The 21,202-nt window shown below is 47.6% G+C and overlaps 1 protein-coding gene across 5 annotated transcripts in view; it reads left to right on the top strand.

Annotated features, from left to right (window-relative positions):
- The window catches only part of COL27A1 (collagen type XXVII alpha 1 chain), a 161,093-nt gene that overhangs the window by 126,766 nt on the left and 13,125 nt on the right, over positions 1-21,202 (top strand). For all 5 annotated transcript variants that reach the window (XR_010467189.1, XM_065035855.1, XM_065035856.1 and 2 more), the window contains 8 exons: positions 11,039-11,092; positions 11,205-11,312; positions 12,786-12,839; positions 13,151-13,204; positions 17,774-17,830; positions 17,989-18,042; positions 18,717-18,770; positions 20,205-20,258. Coding sequence is in view for 4 of the 5 variants with exons in the window: in XM_065035855.1 (XP_064891927.1) it covers positions 11,039-11,092; positions 11,205-11,312; positions 12,786-12,839; positions 13,151-13,204; positions 17,774-17,830; positions 17,989-18,042; positions 18,717-18,770; positions 20,205-20,258 (489 nt within the window). In the remaining variant the exon portion in view is untranslated. The remainder of the gene's footprint in view (positions 1-11,038; positions 11,093-11,204; positions 11,313-12,785; positions 12,840-13,150; positions 13,205-17,773; positions 17,831-17,988; positions 18,043-18,716; positions 18,771-20,204; positions 20,259-21,202) is intronic.

Below are 21,202 nucleotides of genomic sequence, written 5' to 3'. Positions count from 1 at the left end.
CCATTTACTATTTTAATACGCTGCTTTGTATATCCTTATGTCTAAACTCAAGCAGACTGAGACCCGCGTAGGTCCAGATAGTGCTGCCTTCCCTGCCAAATGCCTGGCCGTTACCTAATATATAGGCTGGTGTTCCTGTGCTCGCTGAGGTAATTTAAATATATAAGTCATCTGACAGAAATACAAGTAATTTTTCTCTTCTCATTTTTGAGACTTTTCTCCTACCTTCCCATGGAGAAAATGTACAAATATTTATGGGAGCTTCCTTAGGTTTCTGCCAAGATAAAGTTTACAGCTCAGAGATGCAAACCGCTAGAGATAACTGCAACCTCCTCCTTTTCAGCAGAGGATTGGAAGCTGGAATACCAAGTCAAATGCCAAGGTTGCCCTGTGGCAAACTCCTCTCCAGGATCTGTAGGGTGGCATGGAAATAGTCTGGGGAAGGTGTGGAGGCACGATCATGGCAGAGAGGAGGCACGTTGAGTGTTTATACATCAAGCATGTTGCATATGGTTTTAATACATCTGATGTGATGGTGTTATGCTGTCCAATACTCAGTTTAGATTATTTTAAAGAACTTCATCTTTAGCAATTCCGTCTTCACTTGGTCTCTCCTGGCCTTACATCTGAGCTTCGCTGCATTCCTGCCTGGATCTGCTGGCTTTTCCCTGGGTTAGAGATGTTTGCTTCTGCTCTAACATATTTGGGATATCCTCCATCTTCTGCTTTTGGAAGAAATTCAGATCAGCTTGAGGAAGATGACGCCCATCTGCAGTCGTGGACACAGAGACAATTTTCTCCTGCACCTTGGCCCTGTGTTGCCCTCTGCCTTGGCACCAGAGGGGACCCACAGAGACATCCCTCCATGAACCTCTGGACAAACCCTTTTCATCGCAAATCCCTGCAGCCACACCACTTCTGGAAGATTTTTCCTTAACACCAAGGACATGCTTAGTCTTAATCTTTATTTTACTTATGTCTAAAAGAACATGACGCTTCAGTATCAAGTGTCCTCTTGACAAATGTAGGAGATGAGGTGCGTGATTGCTCTGAAGTGATCTGCCTTTGTTGCTGGTACATTTTCAGCCTGTTTTGCACATACTGGCCTGGGGCAGAAGCCTGGTGCTGGCAGCGCAGAGCAGGTAGAAGCCGGAGAACTTGGCAGTGCACGTACAAGCTCGCACAGCACGTGGCGATGGGCCAACACAAGGGATGGAAGGAGGTTTACAGCTCTTTGTGCAGTCGCAGGGCTCCTGGGGAGGCAGCAGATGAAGGGATGTGGTGGAGCAGCTTCACAGGTACTAAAGCTGGAGGAAGCATGAAGGGTCTGTGCTGCCCTTCTGGGTCACGCAGGAGAGAGATGTTCACCCAGCGATCAGTCCCTGCAGCAGGGACATGTCTGGCTTTACTGAGCGAGATTTGATTTTCCAGAAGGCCACCCTGATGCTGGTACAACGTTGCCGACTGCACACAACCAAACTTCCCTAAGTGCTCAAGAAACCCTTTTCAAAGATTGTTCATTTTGACTTGGCTCAGCCATTTCCAGTATTAACATATCTGCAAACCGGTTTCCACTGTGGTTCTAAATCTGAAACAAAAGCAGCAGGGAGGCCCCAGCTGAGTCTCCAGGGGTAGTTTGTACATGTTTCAAAGCCAGTGGATTTCAGCAAACAAACCTGGCAACTGAGATGGTCCATGAGTCTCACAGCTGTGGCTGGCAGGGCTCGAGGCAGCTGGAGCTGAGGTACACGAGTATCTTCTATATTTTGGTCACTTTGTCCAAGTTCACACTGCTCCGTTCAATTCCAGTTCCTCTCAGCAGAGGGATGGGGCCAGTTGTCCCTCTGGTCCTAAGAAAGAAATCAGAGCATCTGCAATGCTAACACACAGCTGAGTGTTATATCCACTGGAGATTTCAAAAATCTCATCAAGATGTGAACCTTTCTTGAGCTGCCATCTCCCATATTACCTCTTCCTATTGGTTTCCATCTTCCTCTAATACAAACTTCTTGCCTTCACTTGATCTTGACTCTCTTTTGGACTTGGTTGGCTCACCTGAGGAGTGAGCAGTTGATAATCGCCCTGGCAGAGCATCAGGGACTGTCTGGGCATCTCCATTCAGAGACACTGGCTAGAGACGCGGATCCTGGGGCCAGCGGTGCAAGGAATGGGAGCAGGAGTTGCCCACTGGAGATCCAGACTTTCCATACGAGCAAGGCATTTTGTGGGGACACTGGAAGATACAACAGCATGTCAGACCCTGGCAAGACATTCATCAGCAATACAAGTGTCACGGTGTAGTTTGCCAAAGTAAAAAGCTAATTTATTTGCCAACCTGTCATTGTACAAGGGGATAGTGCCATGGAACCTGGAATATCTAGACGACATTGTTGGGGAGTAATGTGCATTTATAAAGGATCCAGCTCCCAGTCGATCCTGCTCTTCACAGCAGAGGACAAGAGCTGAACTCACTGGTATGCAACAATCAACCTGGACACGGGCAAGTGGTCCCTGAGAGTAAAACCCCCAAAAGTGCTCCTCTCCGCTGCTTCTCCTCTCCACCTAGAGAATATGTGGCATTTCAGCCCTTCCATCAGGACAACCGATCCACCGTGGCTGCGTGAAAGGCCCAGGCCAGTTGGCAGGAGGAGGTGGTGGGTTTCCAGCTGCTCTCCGTAGCTCTGCACTGTGGTTTTCGTAATGTGCTGGTTGTCATACCAGGCAGACATCTGATAGCGAGGTTTTTACAGTTCCAGGAAAGTAGTTGGAGAGCCTGTAGGTAATGAAATACAACATGCTCTGAAACAAGAAAATCTCTCATTGTTCAGCAAAACTGGGAGCCGAGTTATTTTTTCCACTTCCTTTTTAACCTGAAATCCTATCTGCAGTGTCATTCAAGCCACGTCAGGACTTGAAAAGCTTTGAGCCAGACGCTCCAATGGTATAAATGGCCATAAAAAAATTACATCAGAGAAGATTTGGCTGCATGTGCCGGCCCTGCTGTGGGGTGCAGATGTGCGCCAGCAAACCAAAATTGCTCTCAGGGCTGGTAAATCCTTTTGCTCTCATGCAACAAGGTCCAAAGTCCCTTTGTTTGCTCTCCAAGAGTGTGTTGTGACGGAGATGGGCCGGGGTGGAGATCTGAGAAGGTTTTTTGTGAGGGAACTCACACTGCTTTGACAAGGATAATGCCACTATCCAGCCCAGCACAGAGCGCTGGGTGAGCTCACAGGTTTTGGCTCCGGTGCTGTGGTCTTGGCCACGTCGCTCCCCAGAGTGGCGGCAACTCCACACGCAGCATGGGGTGGTGTCCTGAGGACAGCATCCTTCCCATCGTGTTCTTTTTCCTCCATCTTCTGCAGGCTACAGTCCTGAAGTGGCAGGAGAACTTGCTGGCCGGGATGGACCTTCTGCTCCAAACCAGCAGAGTCACTCTAGAAATGGCCCATTGTGGTCACAGCTGAGATGGGGCTGGTTTCTGGGCTCTGTAATGTCAGGGCAAGAGCTCATCCTCAGCCGACACACCGCTCTGTTATAAAGCTGTCCAAACATCACTTACAGCAGAATTTGTCCCAGCATGGTTTTTTTTTTTACTCTTTGTTCTTTTCTATTTCCTACCATTGAAAACAAGATTCAAAGATTTTCCTGCTACAAAGCGCCTCGCTCTGCTGTCGCTGAATCCAGCCATTCACTCTGAACACATGAGCTCGGCAGCAGCTGGCAACGCCACATCACTTCCATGGCATCCAGCCTCCCAAAAACACTGAGGACAATCCTGGAGTCACTTCTGGTTTTAATCTCTGCTGTCCATGCAGGAATCTATGGGGTTTTTTTGATAATGTGCTGAGCTGTTTTTTCCTGGAAAGGCTGTTTTTCATACGCTGGTCTGTGCGCTGTCTGTAGGGCTCTTACTTGAAAGAAGTTTCTTAAATTCCCTCAACTGGAGGGCGTGGGGTTACCCTCAACTGAGCAATGGAAGGACTGGAGAATACTGGGCTCGGTGTGCCAGCCCCAGCAGTGTGACAGTGGTAACAGCGAGCTCCTCACACCCTCAGTCTGGGAGATGAGTATTGCTGCTCCTAATCTTGCACTTGAAGCATGTGTTAGCAGCAGAGGCACAAAGTGCAGGGCGTTTCGCAAAGATGGACTCAATTTCCAAGCAGTTTAATGACAAATGGGGTCCATCTTTTTGAAACATGCTGTAGTAAAGCGACTTGCCCGGCGTCGCGTGTGAGGCAGGTTGGTGGCAGAGGCAGGAGACAACTGGGCAGCGCCCGTCCCTGTGCTGGAGTCCAGTTTCTAAAGTTGGAGGTGCCTGCACCTGGTCATGGTGTTAATTGTCTAACAGCCTTGGAGGATCATTACTCATGTGGACAAACATCCAGCAAAGCCATAAGCAGGTATTTGGCTTGCATCACAAATCAAAGGGGAATTAAGTTGCTCAGGAATGTGGTCAAACTTGCTTCAGCTCTTTGCTTGGAGCAAGCCCGGAGCATGGGTCAGGGCGAGCTGCAGCCCACAGGTCACTTCTTCCCATTCTTAAAGGGATGTTCTCATCCCTGGGCAACTCTGCCCTTCACTGCAATCACCTTCTTTTGCTTTAATAATCAGTGCATCGCTGATGGCCACTGGTTCAGCCTCTGAACATCCCAGTTAACGGAGAGGTACCTGCTGGATTTTGCTCTTTGGGAGATTGTATTGTATAGATTTACCCCCCACTTTGCAGAGCTCTCCCAGTCCCCAAGGAATTGCTTCTCGCAGGGACCGAGGTTGTTCCCCTGCAGCCGAGGGGCCGCTCGCCCTGCAGCGAGTCGGGCAGCTCTGCCTGGTCTCTGCGGCTGATCCCAGCTGGTCTTCGTTTAGAGTTAATAGGAGTCGAAATGAGCCAGAATTTGAAATAAATCCCATTGACTTGGCACGGTTTCTTTCCTGACTCAGACGAAGGAGACGCACTTTTTGTGCAGTTACTCCAAGATTCCCCTCCTTATTGCGAGAGAGGAATTCATTCCCCTCCTCTTCCACAACCCCAGGGCATCTGTGTCCTTCAAAAGGAAGATATTAACCCCTAGTGTTTGGGGGAGAAAAAAAACCCAAAACATAAGTAGTGCTCATTAGTGTAAATGGGAGTTATCCTGCGCAAGTGTCCTGTCTATTCCTCTCTTCCCGGTTGTCAGTTCCCAACACTGGTTAATTCTTTGGAGCGTATTGGTGTCGTCATGTATGAAAGCTTCACAGCTCCATGGGCATGAGCGCTTGCGCTTCTCATCCACCAATCAAGCCTTTTGTTGGCACCTTTCTCTCCCTTGTTTCCTTATAGATGAAAAAATAGAGGCAAATGGGAGGAGGAAAAGGGATTTTCCCAACAAACTGGTGGCAGTTCAGGCTGTTGGATCAATCCAGACCAGCTCGAGCACACGGCGCTGCTTCACACCTAATTCTCTCTGCTGCCTTACACGGCAACTGCTTGGAAAACCAAGTTAAATAGACCACAAAAGCAAAAGCTGCATATTTCGGAGCAACATCTGCATGCAGATAAGAACTTGCACTAAAGCAGAGAGACTGGGATACAAGATTTTTGTTTGGATTCCATATTTTAAGCTGAGGAACTCAAAGGCAAGTCATAGTGACGCTAACTGTAGTCTTTCCATCTGAGATCTTTTTATAGGATTTCTCGCTTTTTCTTTGAATTCAGCCAGCCAGCTTTACCTGCACTTACCCCTTGGGTTTCCACCAGCCAAGAGCCCATTACATCCCAGTGATCCCAGTGAAGCCCTCTGAACCTCCCAGTACAGTCAGGTCTTTCTTCTTCGGAATAGTTGAGTCTTTATTCTTTCTCATCCAGGAGCTGCTGCCCTGTCTCCTCCCCTTCCAAACTACTGCTAGGCAGAGTGATTAGGAAATGTGTTTCTTATAAATCTGAAACATTTATGTCTTCAAATGCCCGGCCCAAATAATCCCACTAATTTCCTGAGTGCTCGTGAACTGTCCTCCATGGGGGGAGGCTTCTCCCGATCAAAGTTATTAAGTAGATGTTCCCATATGGAGACATTGCTGAGCGGTAGGAAATTATATGGGGCTTTTTCATTTCCCTTTAAATGAGCTTGCTGGCTGAACAATATGGGCACTTTCATCCTATGTTTCATGCTTCCTACCTTTATTGTCGCTTTAGCTTTTCTGCCCTTTCTACATCCAGTGCCTCAAATTGTCACCAATTTTCTTCCATCACCATTGGCACTTTCTTTTCCTTACACAGTAACTGCATTCCAGTTCTTCTGTTCCTTCCTGCCTCATTTTCGGTTGGAAGGAGTGATAGACCCTCATTCAGTGACACCCCAAACAAATCTGAAAAGATGTTCCTGCTCCACAACAGTCCTGAGTGGTCCTGAGCCTGCCTGAGATAGGCTTTGGGAAGCCGTCTCCTTAGTGCTATGCCCTTGGAGAACTTCCCTCCTGTGCTGAGCCGTAAGTCTGCAAGCAAAGCAGAAACGCATTCTCTGAAGTGCCAAGAGCAACAGTTCCCCGCGAGTCAAACCAGGATGGTGAGACACGTCTCAGTAACCACTTCCACAGATCCAGTGCACGGAGCAGAGCACCGCTGAGTGCGGGGAGTCCGGGTCTGGGTTGTAGCACTGGCTGTTGTTTGGCTCCATTTGGGCCATATCTCTCTGCAGTTCATTCAACTTCCTTATTTTGTTTTTCTGGATGTTGTTGTTGTAAATATAGATTTCAACTGTTGATGTCTCGAGAATTTAAAGCCGGCCTGCTCCGTCTATTTGCCCCCAATAACGTTACTGCTGTGCTGTGCGAGAGACCTGACTTTGCTGCCAAGGCCATCAGCAGCTGAAAGCCTCTTTATTCCTTACAAATTAATCAGTTTTGCATTGGAAAATAAACCATCCAGTTTTTCCCTTAGGGGAATATCTAAGGCCATACTAAAAAAAACTAATAAAATTAGGTCCTTACTGAAGCTGGCAATGAAATTTCAAACATGCTACACCTAAGATCATATTTTCTTTGCTTTCCTTGGATATTTTGCCATACCTGAAGGCATGTGACTTTGGAAAACCACTGCATTCCGCTGTCCCTGGTCACAAATACCATCATCTTCTAGAGGCACTGAATACGCTGCTCTAGTGAAGAGTGAAGTATATAAAGAGAAATCACTGTTTAAAAATAATCCTGCTCACGGAAGAAACTTGGAAAAAAGATTTGTTTTCTCAACAAACCAGTAACCCAAAGCATACAACAAAATGTGTACAAATCCCAAGAATAAAAACATCAAGTGTTTAGTGCCTTGGCACGCTAACCCAACTGATCTGAATCCAGCAAAAAGAACTTGGAATTAATTATTCTTATGTATAGGCTTTTGTACATTTTCTGCCACTCATTGCTGTCTCTGCTAAAGAGATCAGGAACCCTAGGAATCATGAAAGGGATACCAAAAGATGCTGGATTCCTGATGTACTTTGGAGAGCATGAATGAAATTACAATCTCATTCTATTTTATTTTTATCTTTTTTGTTTTCTGACCCTGGTTTTCCCATCTCTGGACAGATGAGTCAGAAGAATGGAGAGAAAAAGAATCTGACCTTTTTTAAGGCTACCAAGGTTGTTGCTGGGCTTGGTGTTGCCTGTGTAACATGTGGCTGTGTGGTGATTTCTGGGAACCGCTGCGTATGTGCCCTCTGAACATCCAGGATTGCAACAAACAGCAACCGCATCTGCAACATCACCAGTAGAGATATCGCATATCTGGGAAGCCCAGACAAGTGTTGAGCTGCCTCTAAATGCATCTGGACAAAATCCCCACGCAGTTGGAGAAAGCACATCCAGGAACATCGGCCATATGGTCGGCTTCCCGCTCACCAGCCGAGCTCTGCTGGCCAAAGTCCTAGAAAGCTTGATGGTGGAGCACAGAAAGATCCTTCGCTGATAGAGCTTGCTCCACTCGAGGAGGTGACTCAGGCTGCAAGATCCAAGCCACGTTTCTGCTGATGGTGTTGCCGGCACGGTTTGACCCATCTGTTTATACCAGCAAAGCTTTCAACCATCAGACAAGAGCTAACAACAGCGAGGGAAGCTCCAAGGAAGATCTGCGTGGTTTACTGCGAGTGACAGCTGGTTTCACTATCACTGACAAGAGTTGGAGATGCTGCCAAATTCTTTTTCTCCAGCAATGGAGAAGCAGCCGCACCCCAGCTGGAGGAGGACCCAGGAGACTTCTGGAGGAGATGAGCGTCCCTGTTCAATGGGGCCAATTCATAAGGGTAAAAGCCAATACAGGCAGGTTATCGAAGCCCATATCTGCATTCAGACTCCACCAACAGGGAAAGATGACCTGAAAGAACCCAGCGAAAGTGGAGACCCTGTTAGAACATGGCACAGTCTTCTGTGCATCGAGTTTATTTTTGTAAGCAGGGCTTGGACTGTCAAAGTTGGGGGTTCATTTTGTATTTTCCCCCTCTCCCAGATGACTCGAGCCCTATATCTGTACTTCGTGATTATGGGTACAAGCGTGAACCTGAATGCTGGCAGATTTTAGGAGCAGTGCGGAAACTTTGCTTCTCAGAAGGGGAGAGTAAAGGCCTGAACCTGTCTTCTCAAAAAACAAATCCATTTCCTGGTGTAGGGTAGAAGCAAGTTTCAGTCATTGCTTCCATGGGAGAGGGAAACCAGGCTGTACTTCAGACTCTTCTGAGGTAGCTGTGAGGTCCTCATGATCTCCCATGCGAACGGGTCCATCTGCCCTGCACACTGATAAAGGGAACATCTCACCAATGCACTGATGTCTGCGTTTTTCACAGGCAGCACAACGTATCCTCATCCTGGGGACAGAACCAAAGCATGGATTTACTTGTTTCAAGAGCTGTAACAGCACAGCAATTCAAGAGAACATCTGAGTGTGCAAAGTGACTCTTCTGGAGAAGGCCAAGGGCCTGGCCATCACTAGGGCCAGGAGAAAATTTAGCTTAAAATGGGCTTTCTCACATTTGCAAGAAATATCTATTGCCTGTGATTCCAAAAGACCTTAGTGCATAGTCCATGGAGAATGATGGAAAAACACTATGCAACTAATCAGAATTCCCAGTTGTATCTTTATTTGTTCTTGTCTTGTTTTGACAGTAAACTTTTCTGAGCGCTTCCACTCTTTGTTCTCCAAATTTTCAAGCCACGAAGCATCACGGTTATTGCTGCAGAACAGGGTCTGCGAGCGCCATTGCTGCTTTGCTACACCCATCATGACCGATCCGCGGGGAAGTTGAGGGGCCTGTTAGCAGGTCCAGGGGTGAGCCAGCCCAGAGGGATGGGGATGGACGTTGCCCAGCCCGATCCTTTCTTTGGAAAGGATTTCTCTGTACTCCTCTCAAAAGTGTCAATCACGTGGGTGACACTGGAAGCTTGGCACCCACAGTTCGTCACATATTGCGGCTGCTCAGCATCTGTGGGAAAATAATTCTAAGAGTGATCTCTTGGAAAGTGGCAGCAAAAAATAGCAAATAAAACCCCCGAGCAGTGTGGAAGAGACAACAAAGCAGGACTCGTGCTCCACGGCAGGGACCTGTCCTTTGTGAGACCCTAATAGTCTTGGCAAGGTGGGCTCTTGAAATGTGTGACTTCAGTAAAATGGAGCTATTCCCTTTGGGGAGGTGAAAAGCTGGCACAATTCTTTAGAGCTGCAAGAAGTCTGAATTGCTCCTTTGTGTTCAGAGCAGGCACTTACAAGGCCCGTGTTTCAGATCAGAGTGAAAACCCTCAGATACAGCTGCTTTTGTAAGTTGCTTTTGTTCAGTTGATACTGATACTTCAACGGGGGTAAAAAGTCACACCTTCCTAACTGGGAGGCAGGAGAGCAGAGATGCCGTACTGGTGTGTAGATGCTGTTGACAAGTTTGTCACCATTGCCAAAAAGCATGAGTTATTTTCTTCACTGATACTTTTGCTTCTTTCTGTCAAATCCAAAATATGTTGCCTGCCTTGCAGCCAACGGGGTCAAACACTGAACAAAATGACCTCCCTGGGCTCCCCGAGGAGGATCTGCTATACTTAGTTGCTCATCGTGGCTAATTGCTGGGGTGTGCGTGCAAGGAGGGGCGGCAGGTTCTGCTGCCTGCGAGACACCCACGGTGCACAAAGCAAACCAGCATTTCTGTCCCCGTTGCTGTGGCTCCCACCTGAAGTTTTGCATCCCACTCCATTTCTGGGTGCCTGATCAGTATATTGTGATTTCTGTGTGCTCTGTGTTGCAGTAATGATAGTGCAAAGAGAGGGACAGTTTTGGCACCGTGAGCAGAAAGCTGTGCATGGCAGATAGGTAGAAAATGAATCCACTACCTGTTTTTATGATGTGAAAATACAGACAATTGCCATTGAAGTAGTTGTTCCATTGCCATGATCCTAAAACCACATGAAATGTATTGATACCCTGTTCAGTGCCTCAGCTCATGGTGAAAGATGCAACTGTCTGCAGAGCAGCAGTGCACAGATGGCAGCTCTGTCTGCAGACCAGAGGAAACATTTTGTGGTGGGCCAGGGTAAATGTGTGTTTTCCACATTTCAGCCCTTTCTGTAGCAGTGGCTGGGTAGGTACTATTTTTCCATTTGGTGCATGCTGTCTACAAGCAGCACTGCTGAGATTCCTCTTTTGCATCCTCGAGGACAGAGGGACACATCAGATGGTGGTTTGCCATCACCTGCCTGTCTTTGATGTGACCTGAAGACGAAAAACTTCACCTTTCAGCCGCGTTGCCCTGTAGTCACCTGGGCACGGGGATCTTCCCACCTCTAAGCAATGAGGTTTCCTTCGCTCTGTGTTGGAGCAGCTCAAGAACAAACTCTCCCAGGCTCTGGCTCTGGTACCTGTGGATCACAATCTTTGCCCTTATCACTTCTGAGCTTCCTTGTTGTCTCCTGTGGGAACGGGATGGAATGGGTGAGGACACCGTCAGGGTTGAGTGTACCAGGGAAGTGGCCTGGGGGTGGTTGGTTGGGATGGGACTTCTTTACTTTCACATTCCAACAACTTTTTTTGCTCTCCTAGGGACCAGAAGGGAAACCAGGAAAACAAGGGGAAAAGGGCAAGCCTGGCCAGAAGGTAGGAACATCTCCCATTGATGTCTCCTCCTCTGGATCTCTCTGCTCATCTTTAATATTCATCCATAGAAGCCATTTCATCCTGCATTAATGTTGGTGCTTTTGTTCTGCAGGGCAGCAAGGGCTACCAGGGGCAGCTCGGGGAGACGGGATCTCCAGGGAAGGAGGGGCCGAAGGGGAACCAAGGCCCTAAAGGATCCCGAGGTACCCTGGGACCGATGGTGAGAAGAGCTCTGCAAACGGTTGAACACAACATGCAGAAACATGTGGTGGGCGCAGGCCTGAAAGAAGCAGAGAGCTCAGCAGAGGCTTCAGAGCACAGAAAGTGACGTTAGATGGGTTTAATCGACCAAAACACCTTATCACTTGCTCTGAGCAGCACAGGAGAGACTCCAGAGCGGTGGTTGTGTTGGTGGCCTGTGGACCCAGCTCACGTTGCATCGTGGCGGTTCTTCACAGCTCATCAGATGGGCTGAAATATTGGGGATTTTTCTTGAGAAGGGAGTGAGCTGATAAGCTATTTTTTGCTGAGATCTTTCCCTTTGAGACTGCACACTCATGGCAAGAGCTGCTTCCAAGTCAAACTGTGTTGTTGTAAGGAACTCAGCCTTGGACTTCTGCCCTGTTTCTACACCCACTCTTGATCTACTTATCTAAAACACTCGCAAGAAGAAGAAATATAGTCTGGGAAAGGGTTTGAGTTGGGGACTGAAGGTGAGGATTTCAGAGAGGACAGTATGGTGGAGAGGGAAGAAAGTTAATTTGCTTTAGGCACATGAGATAAATGCATTGGGACAGCAGCGGTAAGTAATAAGTGCCTCCTCACCATTGCAGGCTGGTAAAGAAACTTTTTGCACTATATTTGGTAGAGCTTAGTGAAAAAGTAGGAGTTATTTATGAACCAGGAATCACTGTGGTGTTTCAGAACAGTAGCAAATGGGTGATGGAGTAACAGTTCCGCTGATAGTGTTTTCCTGCACTAAAAATTATGGCCTCCCCATATATCCTCCCTTCATATTCTTTGGCAAAGCCTCCATGGGTTATTTCACAAGGAAGCAAAGCAATATCTGAGCAGCAGTGTATTGGACTGAACACATCTCCACGGCCTGTATTCATTGAAAGGGCTTTCTTCCACGCTAAATGGGATTATATGGAAAATTTGCAATTCCCTTTAATCTGATGATCTGATTTAAACCGTTTTGTTCAGTCTGCTAAAGATGCAATAAATAGCTCTTGCAGTGCCCTCACCACAACCCAGAAAACTCCTTTCCTGGCCTCAGAACCCATGCCGAAAGGTTTCCTCCTGGCAGTTTAGGATTAGGTCATGCGTGAGAACAGGCTCGCTGTTGGATTTCCTAGTACAAAGCTAATGTGGATATAGAGATGTCCAGAAGGGCACATGTAGAACGCGCACTATGCAGCCATTTCTGGTAACGAATCTGAATGAGGTGGGAAACTGCTGCGATTCTCACAAAGACATAGACTGAACTCCCAGCATCACTCCACATGAGTAACAGATGAAAGCCAAGCAAGAGCTTTCGAGGTGGCTGCAGCAAAGCTCACTGGGGGACAAAACAGGCAGCTGTGTTCTCACGTGGGGCTGAGCTTTGCTTTGCACAGCCCAGTGCACCCTCTTGGTGTGGGGTAATACCCACGGGCTGCTCTCATGGTGCTTTCTGTGCTTGCCTCTCCAGGGTGCTCCGGGAAGGATGGGTGCTCAAGGGGAGCCTGGCTTAAAGGGTTACCAGGTAAGGTTTTATTTTCATCCTCCAGCTTCTGTCTGTTCTCAAATACAACAAAACTGCCACTGCAGGATGCTAAATCACTCTTAAACTATGACATATTTCTGATCTTGAGTTCAGTTTAGTTCTTTCTCTAGTCTCTGCTTGCACCGTGATGACTTCTTTAGATCCATTTGGTTCACCTCCACCGTGACCCATGTGTCCTTCCAAAGCTGGGATGCACAACACAGAGCACATGAGTTCTGTCAGGAAACCAGGAAGGACTTTCCATCAAACAGCTCTTCCCAGTCAACTCACATGCTGTCTGCTCTCCACAGGGACATATGGGACCGCCAGGGCCAATTGGACCACCAGGACCAAAGGGGGAAAAGGTAAATTCGCAGAGATTAACCATCTTGTCTTCCGTGGGCATGGAAGCTGAGCTCACGTGTTGATGATTGTCCCGCTGCCATAACACCCATGCGTGCGTGCTCTCCTCCTCTGCCTGCAGCAGGGGCACAGGTGCCTCCTCTAAAGACACCTACATAACTCCTGTGGCAGTTTTACTTTGGTAAATCAGCACCAGGACAGCTGTGCCACCAGCAGATGCTTTCCACTCACCACGCGCCCTTGCATTGGTGGCTGAGCAGCATGCGTTCCAGGGATATGTTTTCCCTGCATCTGCATAAATTCTGTTCAATCCCTAAGCCAAAAGAAATCAGACCAGTAGCATTCTGTGCTCAAGTCAGAATAACACCCTGCACGAACGAGCTGATCTTCAGCAAGCTGCCTGTCTGTGCTTAAACAGGACGTTGTGAGGCAGAACTCTTCTCCTCCCCATTGCCCTTGCTCCATTTTCCTCACCGCCTGCCACCCCCTCACCTCGCTCATCCCCCCACCCCTCGACGAGCCCCCTTGCCGCAGCTGGCCTGACTCAGAGCCCTCTTTCCACGGCCGCTTCCCCCTTGTGTTTTTTCCCCCTTATTGCTGAGTCAGCATGGCCGTAACCAGTTCAGGCTGGAGAAGTGACTCACGCCTTAATGGTTTCCTGTCTCTGGATCTGGCTGCTCTGCGCCGAGGCCGGCCCAGCTGGCGCTGCTGCGCAGACCGTGCGCCGGAGCCCCTCACGTGCCTCCAGTAGCGGCAGCGATGCTCCCTCCCCTGTGCGGGAAGGGAAGAGGTGGTTAATTGGGACTGGTCAGTAATTGGGACTGGTCATTCCCCAGAAAGAGGAATGATGCATGAGCTCTTTTTTGCTCACTTCCTACCACCCCATCCCCAAGAGAGCTTTTGGTTTTCCCTCCTCACAGGGGTGTGATTGCAGCTGTACATGTGCAAGCAGGAGCTTCGTTGCTTATGAAAGAAGTTTGTGAGACAGAGGTCCCAAGGGCAAGTCTGTGCTTTGAATATGGTCTTTTGGGTCAGGCCCGGGGTGTCAGGACACCCTGTCCACGCTGCAGTCTGTGCCTGGAGACTCACGGTGGGGCAGCGTTGTGTTCCACCAAGACACTGACATGCTTCAGAAATTTTGCTTCGGGGATGAGCAATGGTCATGCTGCTTTTTTTCTCTCCTTTTCTGCTGCTGAAATATACCCATGGCACAGGAACAGCTGAGGATGTTCCTGCTGCTCTGCAGCTCCGTCACTGCCTTGCTGAATCCCCTCTCTACCCTCAGCCTTTCCACTTCCCAAGCTGCACCTCTTGCTCTTGCACACTTCAGCAGGTATATTCTGAGTGGCCATGTGGGGAGTGGCAAGTGTGAACCAAGCACAACCAGTCCGCAAATTAATAATCTGAAGTGTTCCATGAAGCACTCTGCCCTTCACCAACAAAATATTCTGCAAATGAACACTAGAAGAGGTAACACTCCTCGGAGGTAACACAGATCTTGTGTTATCAGAGCACAGCGGCACTGATGAATAAGCGAATTCTACATGCAAGTATCCAAAGCAAAGCCTGATGAAGACACCAAAGCATCTAATGCATCCTGCTGAGAATCTGTTAATGACCATTGACCACTGCATCTCATATCTTCCTTGGAAGGTCAGCAGGTCTGCTGGCACGTTGCTGGAGAGCAGCTCCAGCTGAAGGAGATCACAACATTGGATGCTGAGCCTCCAGCACCATCTTCTGCAGCACCCAGGAGCTTCATAAAACATCTTGCATCCAAGTTTTCTTATATATCCTTCCTTCTTATCTTCCAAGAGTTGCCAGGATCTCAGCCTACAGACAGACAGATTCCTGCTCGCTGGACATCTGTAACCTCGTGCACGCGTGCAAACATGAAAATGGAAGCTTGAATCTCAGAAATGAAAAGGAAGCAAAAATGGGACCGTGATTGCTCTGTGAGCTTTAAACAAAGTGGTAAACTTAGCTCTGTGCTGAAGAGGGAGGATGTATAATGGTGGGGAAGGTCTTCCCTTTTCCACAGAAGAATCTTGGTGAGAGGCATTCTTGTGGAATCCAGCTCCTTGTGCCATACCAACCAGCTACCCCGCCACATTTAATGCATTCACAGCTCCTCAAAGAGGCCTTGCTCAGAGCAGACGCCCGCACTTGGCAGCTGCTTAAAGCAGTCCAGATGGGATCCTTTTAAAAATTACAAACTGGTGTATCTCACTTTGGGACAGGAGCCAACAACAACAAGCCTTCCCTTCTTCTCCATGCATTTTCCATTTGTATCGCAACATGTTTACTTTGCTGCCCTTTACTCTGACTTTTTTTTTCACTGCAACTTTCCAAAGAATTAGCACAGACCTTTCATCTCCCCCTCGAGCAGCTGAGGCACCAGGAAGTCCTGGAGAAGCTCATTCTCGCAGTCCTAGAGCTGACCGGTCCTGCAGGATTTTCTCAGAAGACAAAGGACAAAGGTGGGAATTAGACTCGAAGGGGACACGAAGCTACAACTCAGCTTTGGGGAGAAAGTCTGAGAGTCTTGATGCTCTTCATGGGTCCTCAGAATTATGAGCTTTCTTTGAGTTCATCGTGCTCATTTCAGCTCCCAAATGGCAAGGTCTTTGTGTCTTATTTGAGCAGAAGAAACCAGTGTCAAGGCTTCTGCACATTAATACATACACTGGGATTGTTTATTTTTTTCCCTGAGACTTAAAAACAGTGACTCTGTTTCCCTTCTATCCTACATTCCTTTGATAGTGGTTATAAAGCAAACCAGTTGCCAGGTATTGTGCTGCTGACTTCAACCAGCAAGTTCAGTAGCGCTGGAAACTGTTGGCAGAGCCTGTTAGGCATTACTTTCTCTCTACTCTGCCACCCAAACTTCTCCACCCGTATTGCTCAGTTCTGTATTCTAAAGCCATCTTGGCACAGTTTCTTCCTCTATATTTCTTCTACCACGATTCCTCCCCAAAATCCCAGACAAGTATTGCTGGAGTTCACCACCCAGCAGACAATGTCTTAAGGACAATCTAACTGCAACCTGTGTGCATGCATGTCGTCCTGGCGATGTTAGTCCAACAAATGTCGCAGCAGCAGACAAAGAAAATGCCACTGTCATCAAGCATGTAATGGGGAGATCTGCACGGAGATCTTTGATACCTGCTGAGGTTAACTGCAAGAGATTTTGCCAAATCTTGAGCCTCGTTCTGCCGAGCTGTAAATGTCCATACAGCCCATGAGAAGTCAGCGTGGGTTTGCGTGTCTCTCAGCAGAGGCACAGCCCTGAGTCGAAGCCATGACCCAGTTCCTGCGGAAAAGAAGCTGTTGGCTCCACTATCCGAGTTCTTTCTCTGAGGGTTAGTCACTGCTCCAGATGTGTTGTGACCAAACGTCGTGTATGAGCAAAGCACCCCAAGTACCTTTTCCCAGGGGCAGGTTCACTGAGAAATTTCCCAAGCACCTTTACCATCAGCAAATGTGACTCAAACAGAAGATGAGAGTTGCCCAGAGAAAAAGCCCAAGATGGTCTTGGCAATATGGCAGAAAGGGCTGGTGCAACAACTGAGAAATGCGCAAGTCTGTGAAACACTTGACACTGCGTAGGTATGGAGATTTGGATATTCAGAGCTCTAGGAGCACCCCAAGCAGTCCAAAGGCAGCAGCTCCACTGTGCCAGAAGCCCCCAAACCTCCTCTCTCCAGTAGCTACGTCAAAGAAGCTCTGAGACATGTCCATCCCAAGGAGCCAGAGTGCCAGAATCTCGGTGATATGAAGTAGCCAAAACCCAGAGGAGGTGGAATGTTGCTGTCTTCAGTGGGGAGCAAAGCAGCAGCCGTCTCTGAGCGAGGCTCCAGAGAAAATAGGACACCATGACCTCAAGTGACTTATACCACAGAATTAAAAAAGACAGTGTCTGCATTAAGTTTTGAGGGATCTCTCTGTGGATGTTTTGGAGTGACCTCAGTTATAAATACGCTGGGTGATGTTATCTACCAGCCAAACCGTGAGCTCTGAGCTCTTGCTGTGGAGCATCCCATGGAGGAGCGGGGCTGCTCGGGCAGAGAGTGTGTGTCTGACCCTCTCACCTGGTCCATTGTCACACAAGCCCATGGTGGTGGCACCCAGACAGGGAGCACATCCAGACCACCCTTAGTCCCCTGACAGCCCAGGCAGCACTCAATGAGGGTGGAGAAATGCTTCATTAAAGAGTTTAGCTTGACTGTTGGCAATAAAATTCAGAGGCAGAGAGTTGTTTCCCATATTGTCCTAATTACATGCTTCTTGCTTAGTTTTAGGAATTATTGAAAATAACTCCTTATACCTGGATCCTTAGGGAGGACAGTTGGACGGGGAAAAAAAACAACCACCAAAGTAACCAGAGAAACAATGTGAAGAGTTTAGTGTACTGCAGGTTGTGGGGAGGGAAACATCATTTAGATTTTCTTTGGTTTAGAAGTTAGTAAATTCAACAGAAGCTTTGATGTGAGAGGGCTGGATCAGGTCTGTACAGAAGCATCTGCCATATAAGCTGCTGCCTATATTAATACCAGCTTTTTTATTCACAGGGAGAACAAGGTGATGACGGGAAGGTAGAGGGCCCACAGGGACCACCTGGAGACAGAGTAAGATGTTAAATCCCTTCTCAAACCAATCCTGGCCCGATTTTTGCAGGGGGATTAGTTGGGTTGTTTCATTACTTGTGGAACATGCACAAGCCATTGAGATATTGCAGATGACAGATTGTTCACATCCACCTTAAGTCTTTATTTTGTTGTTGTAGGGTCCTGTTGGTGACAGAGGTGATCGAGGGGAGCCTGGAGACCCTGGTTATCCTGTAAGTCTTATTTTAAATACATGATTCAGAAATGTTTGCCTTGGGGAAGTGCTTCCAGTCGGCATCAGCCCACAGGAGATCTACTCTTTGCCCAGTAATCACAACTTCTAATCTACTGTTGTCCCTTGTCAGCTGCTGCACACGGCTGCAATTCAAACAAGGAACAATTCAGGTGTCTTTACCTAAAGTGGTACAAATTTTGCTGAAGGCACATGTGGGTCCTGCAGGTCAGTATCTCACAGAGCCTGAGCACGTTAGACTGAAAGAATGAGCACAGCCGTTTCGTGGGAGGTGTTTGTGATTATCAGGGAAATAGCCCGGGGAAGACGTGTGTAAAAGAAGTCATGTCAATGCTGGACAAAATTTAAGACTGATATGCCCATGGCTGTAGACTCTTTCATGTGAAGATCTCTGTTAACTTGAAGGTTTGGAAGCTTCCAAATCCATACCAGGATTTCTCTCAAAAGCAAGGGTTATGAATTATTAACGTTTAAATTCACCAGGGTAGCAGCACTACTGCCTTATTTTGTAGGACAGCAGTCTCCAGCTGTTCACTTAGGTGAATGCTGTGGGTATGCATTTGTGTATCTTTTCCTGTCCCATCCATTTTTGTTTCCTGTTGCCACAAAAGTACCCAAGAACAAACACGTTTCCTTCTCTGCTCTTTATTTCAGGGTCAGGAAGGGCTTGATGGAGAAAGAGGAAAACCTGGACAGCAAGGCTTACCGGTAAGAGACGCCGCTTTTCTGTAAGCTATCCAATGTCACATGTATGTGAATAACAGATGAAAAAAGGAGAAGGAGAGGAAGGGCTACAGGAGGGAATATTTGGTGAGCTCTGAAATGCAAAGTGTGCATTTCCATAAGCCAGGCCTATAGAATGGCCATTTTGAGATGAGACTAATAAATGGGTGATGGAACAGGGGGCATTCCCAGAAGCCCATTCCCAAAACTGTATTTTCTGAATGATCCAAGAGGGACTAGAAATCTTGGGAGATGGGCAGTGGGAGATGACAATGATAGTGGAAGGGTCTAAGTGGAAGTGGTGAGAGCTGGTCCAGTGTGCAGCAAGACCATGTTATTCTGCCTGCATGGTGTCTCTCCTGTCAAACCAGTGCATTAATGAAAGACTAAATTCAATCCAAATTTAAGTGAAGGACTTGTTATTCCCTTGCTCTATCTGCCAGTGTCTAGTTTGTATATGTGACAATTGCAACTGTGAGGGCAGCAGCACATTAATGTAGTTTGTATTGAGAAATGAAGCTGAATCGATTCCCATTCTTTGTAGGGCTGCTGGGAAGAACAACAAATTCTATTTGGGGGTAAAATCTTAGTGCTCTGTTACATGACCTAGAAATGGGTAGAGCGACTGATTCCCTAGTGGGTGTAGTGTATTCTGAGGGGTGGTAGCCTGGTAGCCCCTCAGATGTGCTTCAGATATTAGCAGGAGCTTTGGATTGTCTTTAGTAAAGAGCCATTAGAAACATTTGGCTCAAGAACAACGTGAAGAAGGAGAGCTCTGCAGGTGTGTCCGTCCTTACCTTTTCTTTTAGTCCAGAAATTGCCCTTGACACAAATACACACACACAAAACCACAAAACACAAACCTGGATGGCCAGAAGAAAAGATGGAGACGTGTGTGATGGGGAAGAGGCCAGTAAGAGAGCAGTGAAACATCCTCTATGCTTTACTCTTCCACAGGCAGCTCTTTAATACCTGTCACCCAGGTGAAACCAAGGAAAGGGCTGCAGCATCCCAAAGGGAGGTAGAACCAACACTTAAGATACAGTTGCTGTTTAAACGGCTCTTTCTGTGTGGAGTTTCTGCATCACCTTTCACAAACAGGTTCTTTCGTGCCCACATCTCAGCACAGTTTTCCAGGCACCATCTGGGATTTAGTGAATGATTTCCACAAATACAAACGCCACCCAAGCAAGGGCGTAGCGTTGCTTCTTCTCCAATTGACACCCTGATGAACGCTCTCTGGAGACAGTTCCTTGCTCCTTTTTCCCCAGGAGGTTTGTCTGAGCACACGCTGTTCCCCTGAATTGTTTCCATACGGTCAGTGTTGTTAGGGCACGAAAAAAAGCCGTTAGTTGTACTTCGTGCAAGATACTGCCAGAAGAGAATTTCAAGCAGATTTTTCTTGCTTATGTTTTGTAGGGGAATCCTGGACCACCAGGCCAGCCAGGAGCAAAGGGATCCAAAGGTGATGTGGTAGGTTTCAGCAGGGTGGATTTATAGTGTCCCAAGTTTAAAGAAAATGTCTAATTAAGAGGACTCTCATGTTTATTCCCCAGCATGTGTGATTTGGCCTATGGTCCACAGCTTGAAAGTCTGTGGAGAACCTAGTGGGAGGGCTGTAAACATGTATTTGAGTGCCCAAGGCCAATAGCCTGTTGGCTTTGTGAAGCTGGAGAAGATCAAGACCATCCCAGCTCCAGCGTGATGGGTGAATCTTGGGCAGGTCCTCAGTCAGTGCTATGGGTTGTGTCTCTTTCCCATATCCGTCTGTGGTGCCTCCAGCTACAGCTGGTTCCTCTGTCCCTGAGGTCTGAGCCAGGCAAGTGTCTCTTTCACTTGAACTGTAAACTTTTCTGGCTTGAAACCTTCCAAATTTGTAGTCCATTTATCCATGCAGTTCTTATGTTTCTTGGAGGAGTCCCTCTAACTTCTTACCCTTACTGAGCAAGAAAATACGGTACACATGGGTCCTTCAAGGTTCACTGGGGCACCTCATACCTACTCCTACCTCCACATCTTGGCAGCTTGCCAATTATTCTCACAGACTGGGGACTTTATTTGCTAAAATGTAAGTATGTGACCTCAGTACTCAGCAAATTCCTGCTCCCTTTTGGCAGATGTCAGGATTTTTAATCTGACCCTCCTGGGGTAATGCCAGAAGACAGTTTAACCTTACAGTAGGTGTTCTTGGCAAAAAGCGTACCAGGCGATGAGATAAATAAACTGTGCCCATCGATGGACAATCTGGAACTGCCCTTGGGTCTAATGAATAGCAGAGGAAGCATCCCCAGGAGTATTTCTTTCATGTAGCTGGCCTGCCTGCTCCTCTGCAGATGGAGAAACAATGCACAGAAAATGCAATGCGTCAATTTAAAAGTGCTTTGGTGCATGACCTCACTAAGAGAGCCCTAGTGAAG

This window comes from Columba livia, chromosome 19 (assembly GCF_036013475.1).
Source record: "Columba livia isolate bColLiv1 breed racing homer chromosome 19, bColLiv1.pat.W.v2, whole genome shotgun sequence".
NCBI classification, from domain to species: domain Eukaryota; kingdom Metazoa; phylum Chordata; class Aves; order Columbiformes; family Columbidae; genus Columba; species Columba livia.
The sequence above is the reverse complement of the archived record's forward strand: the minus strand, read 5'-3'. Positions and strand labels throughout refer to the sequence as shown.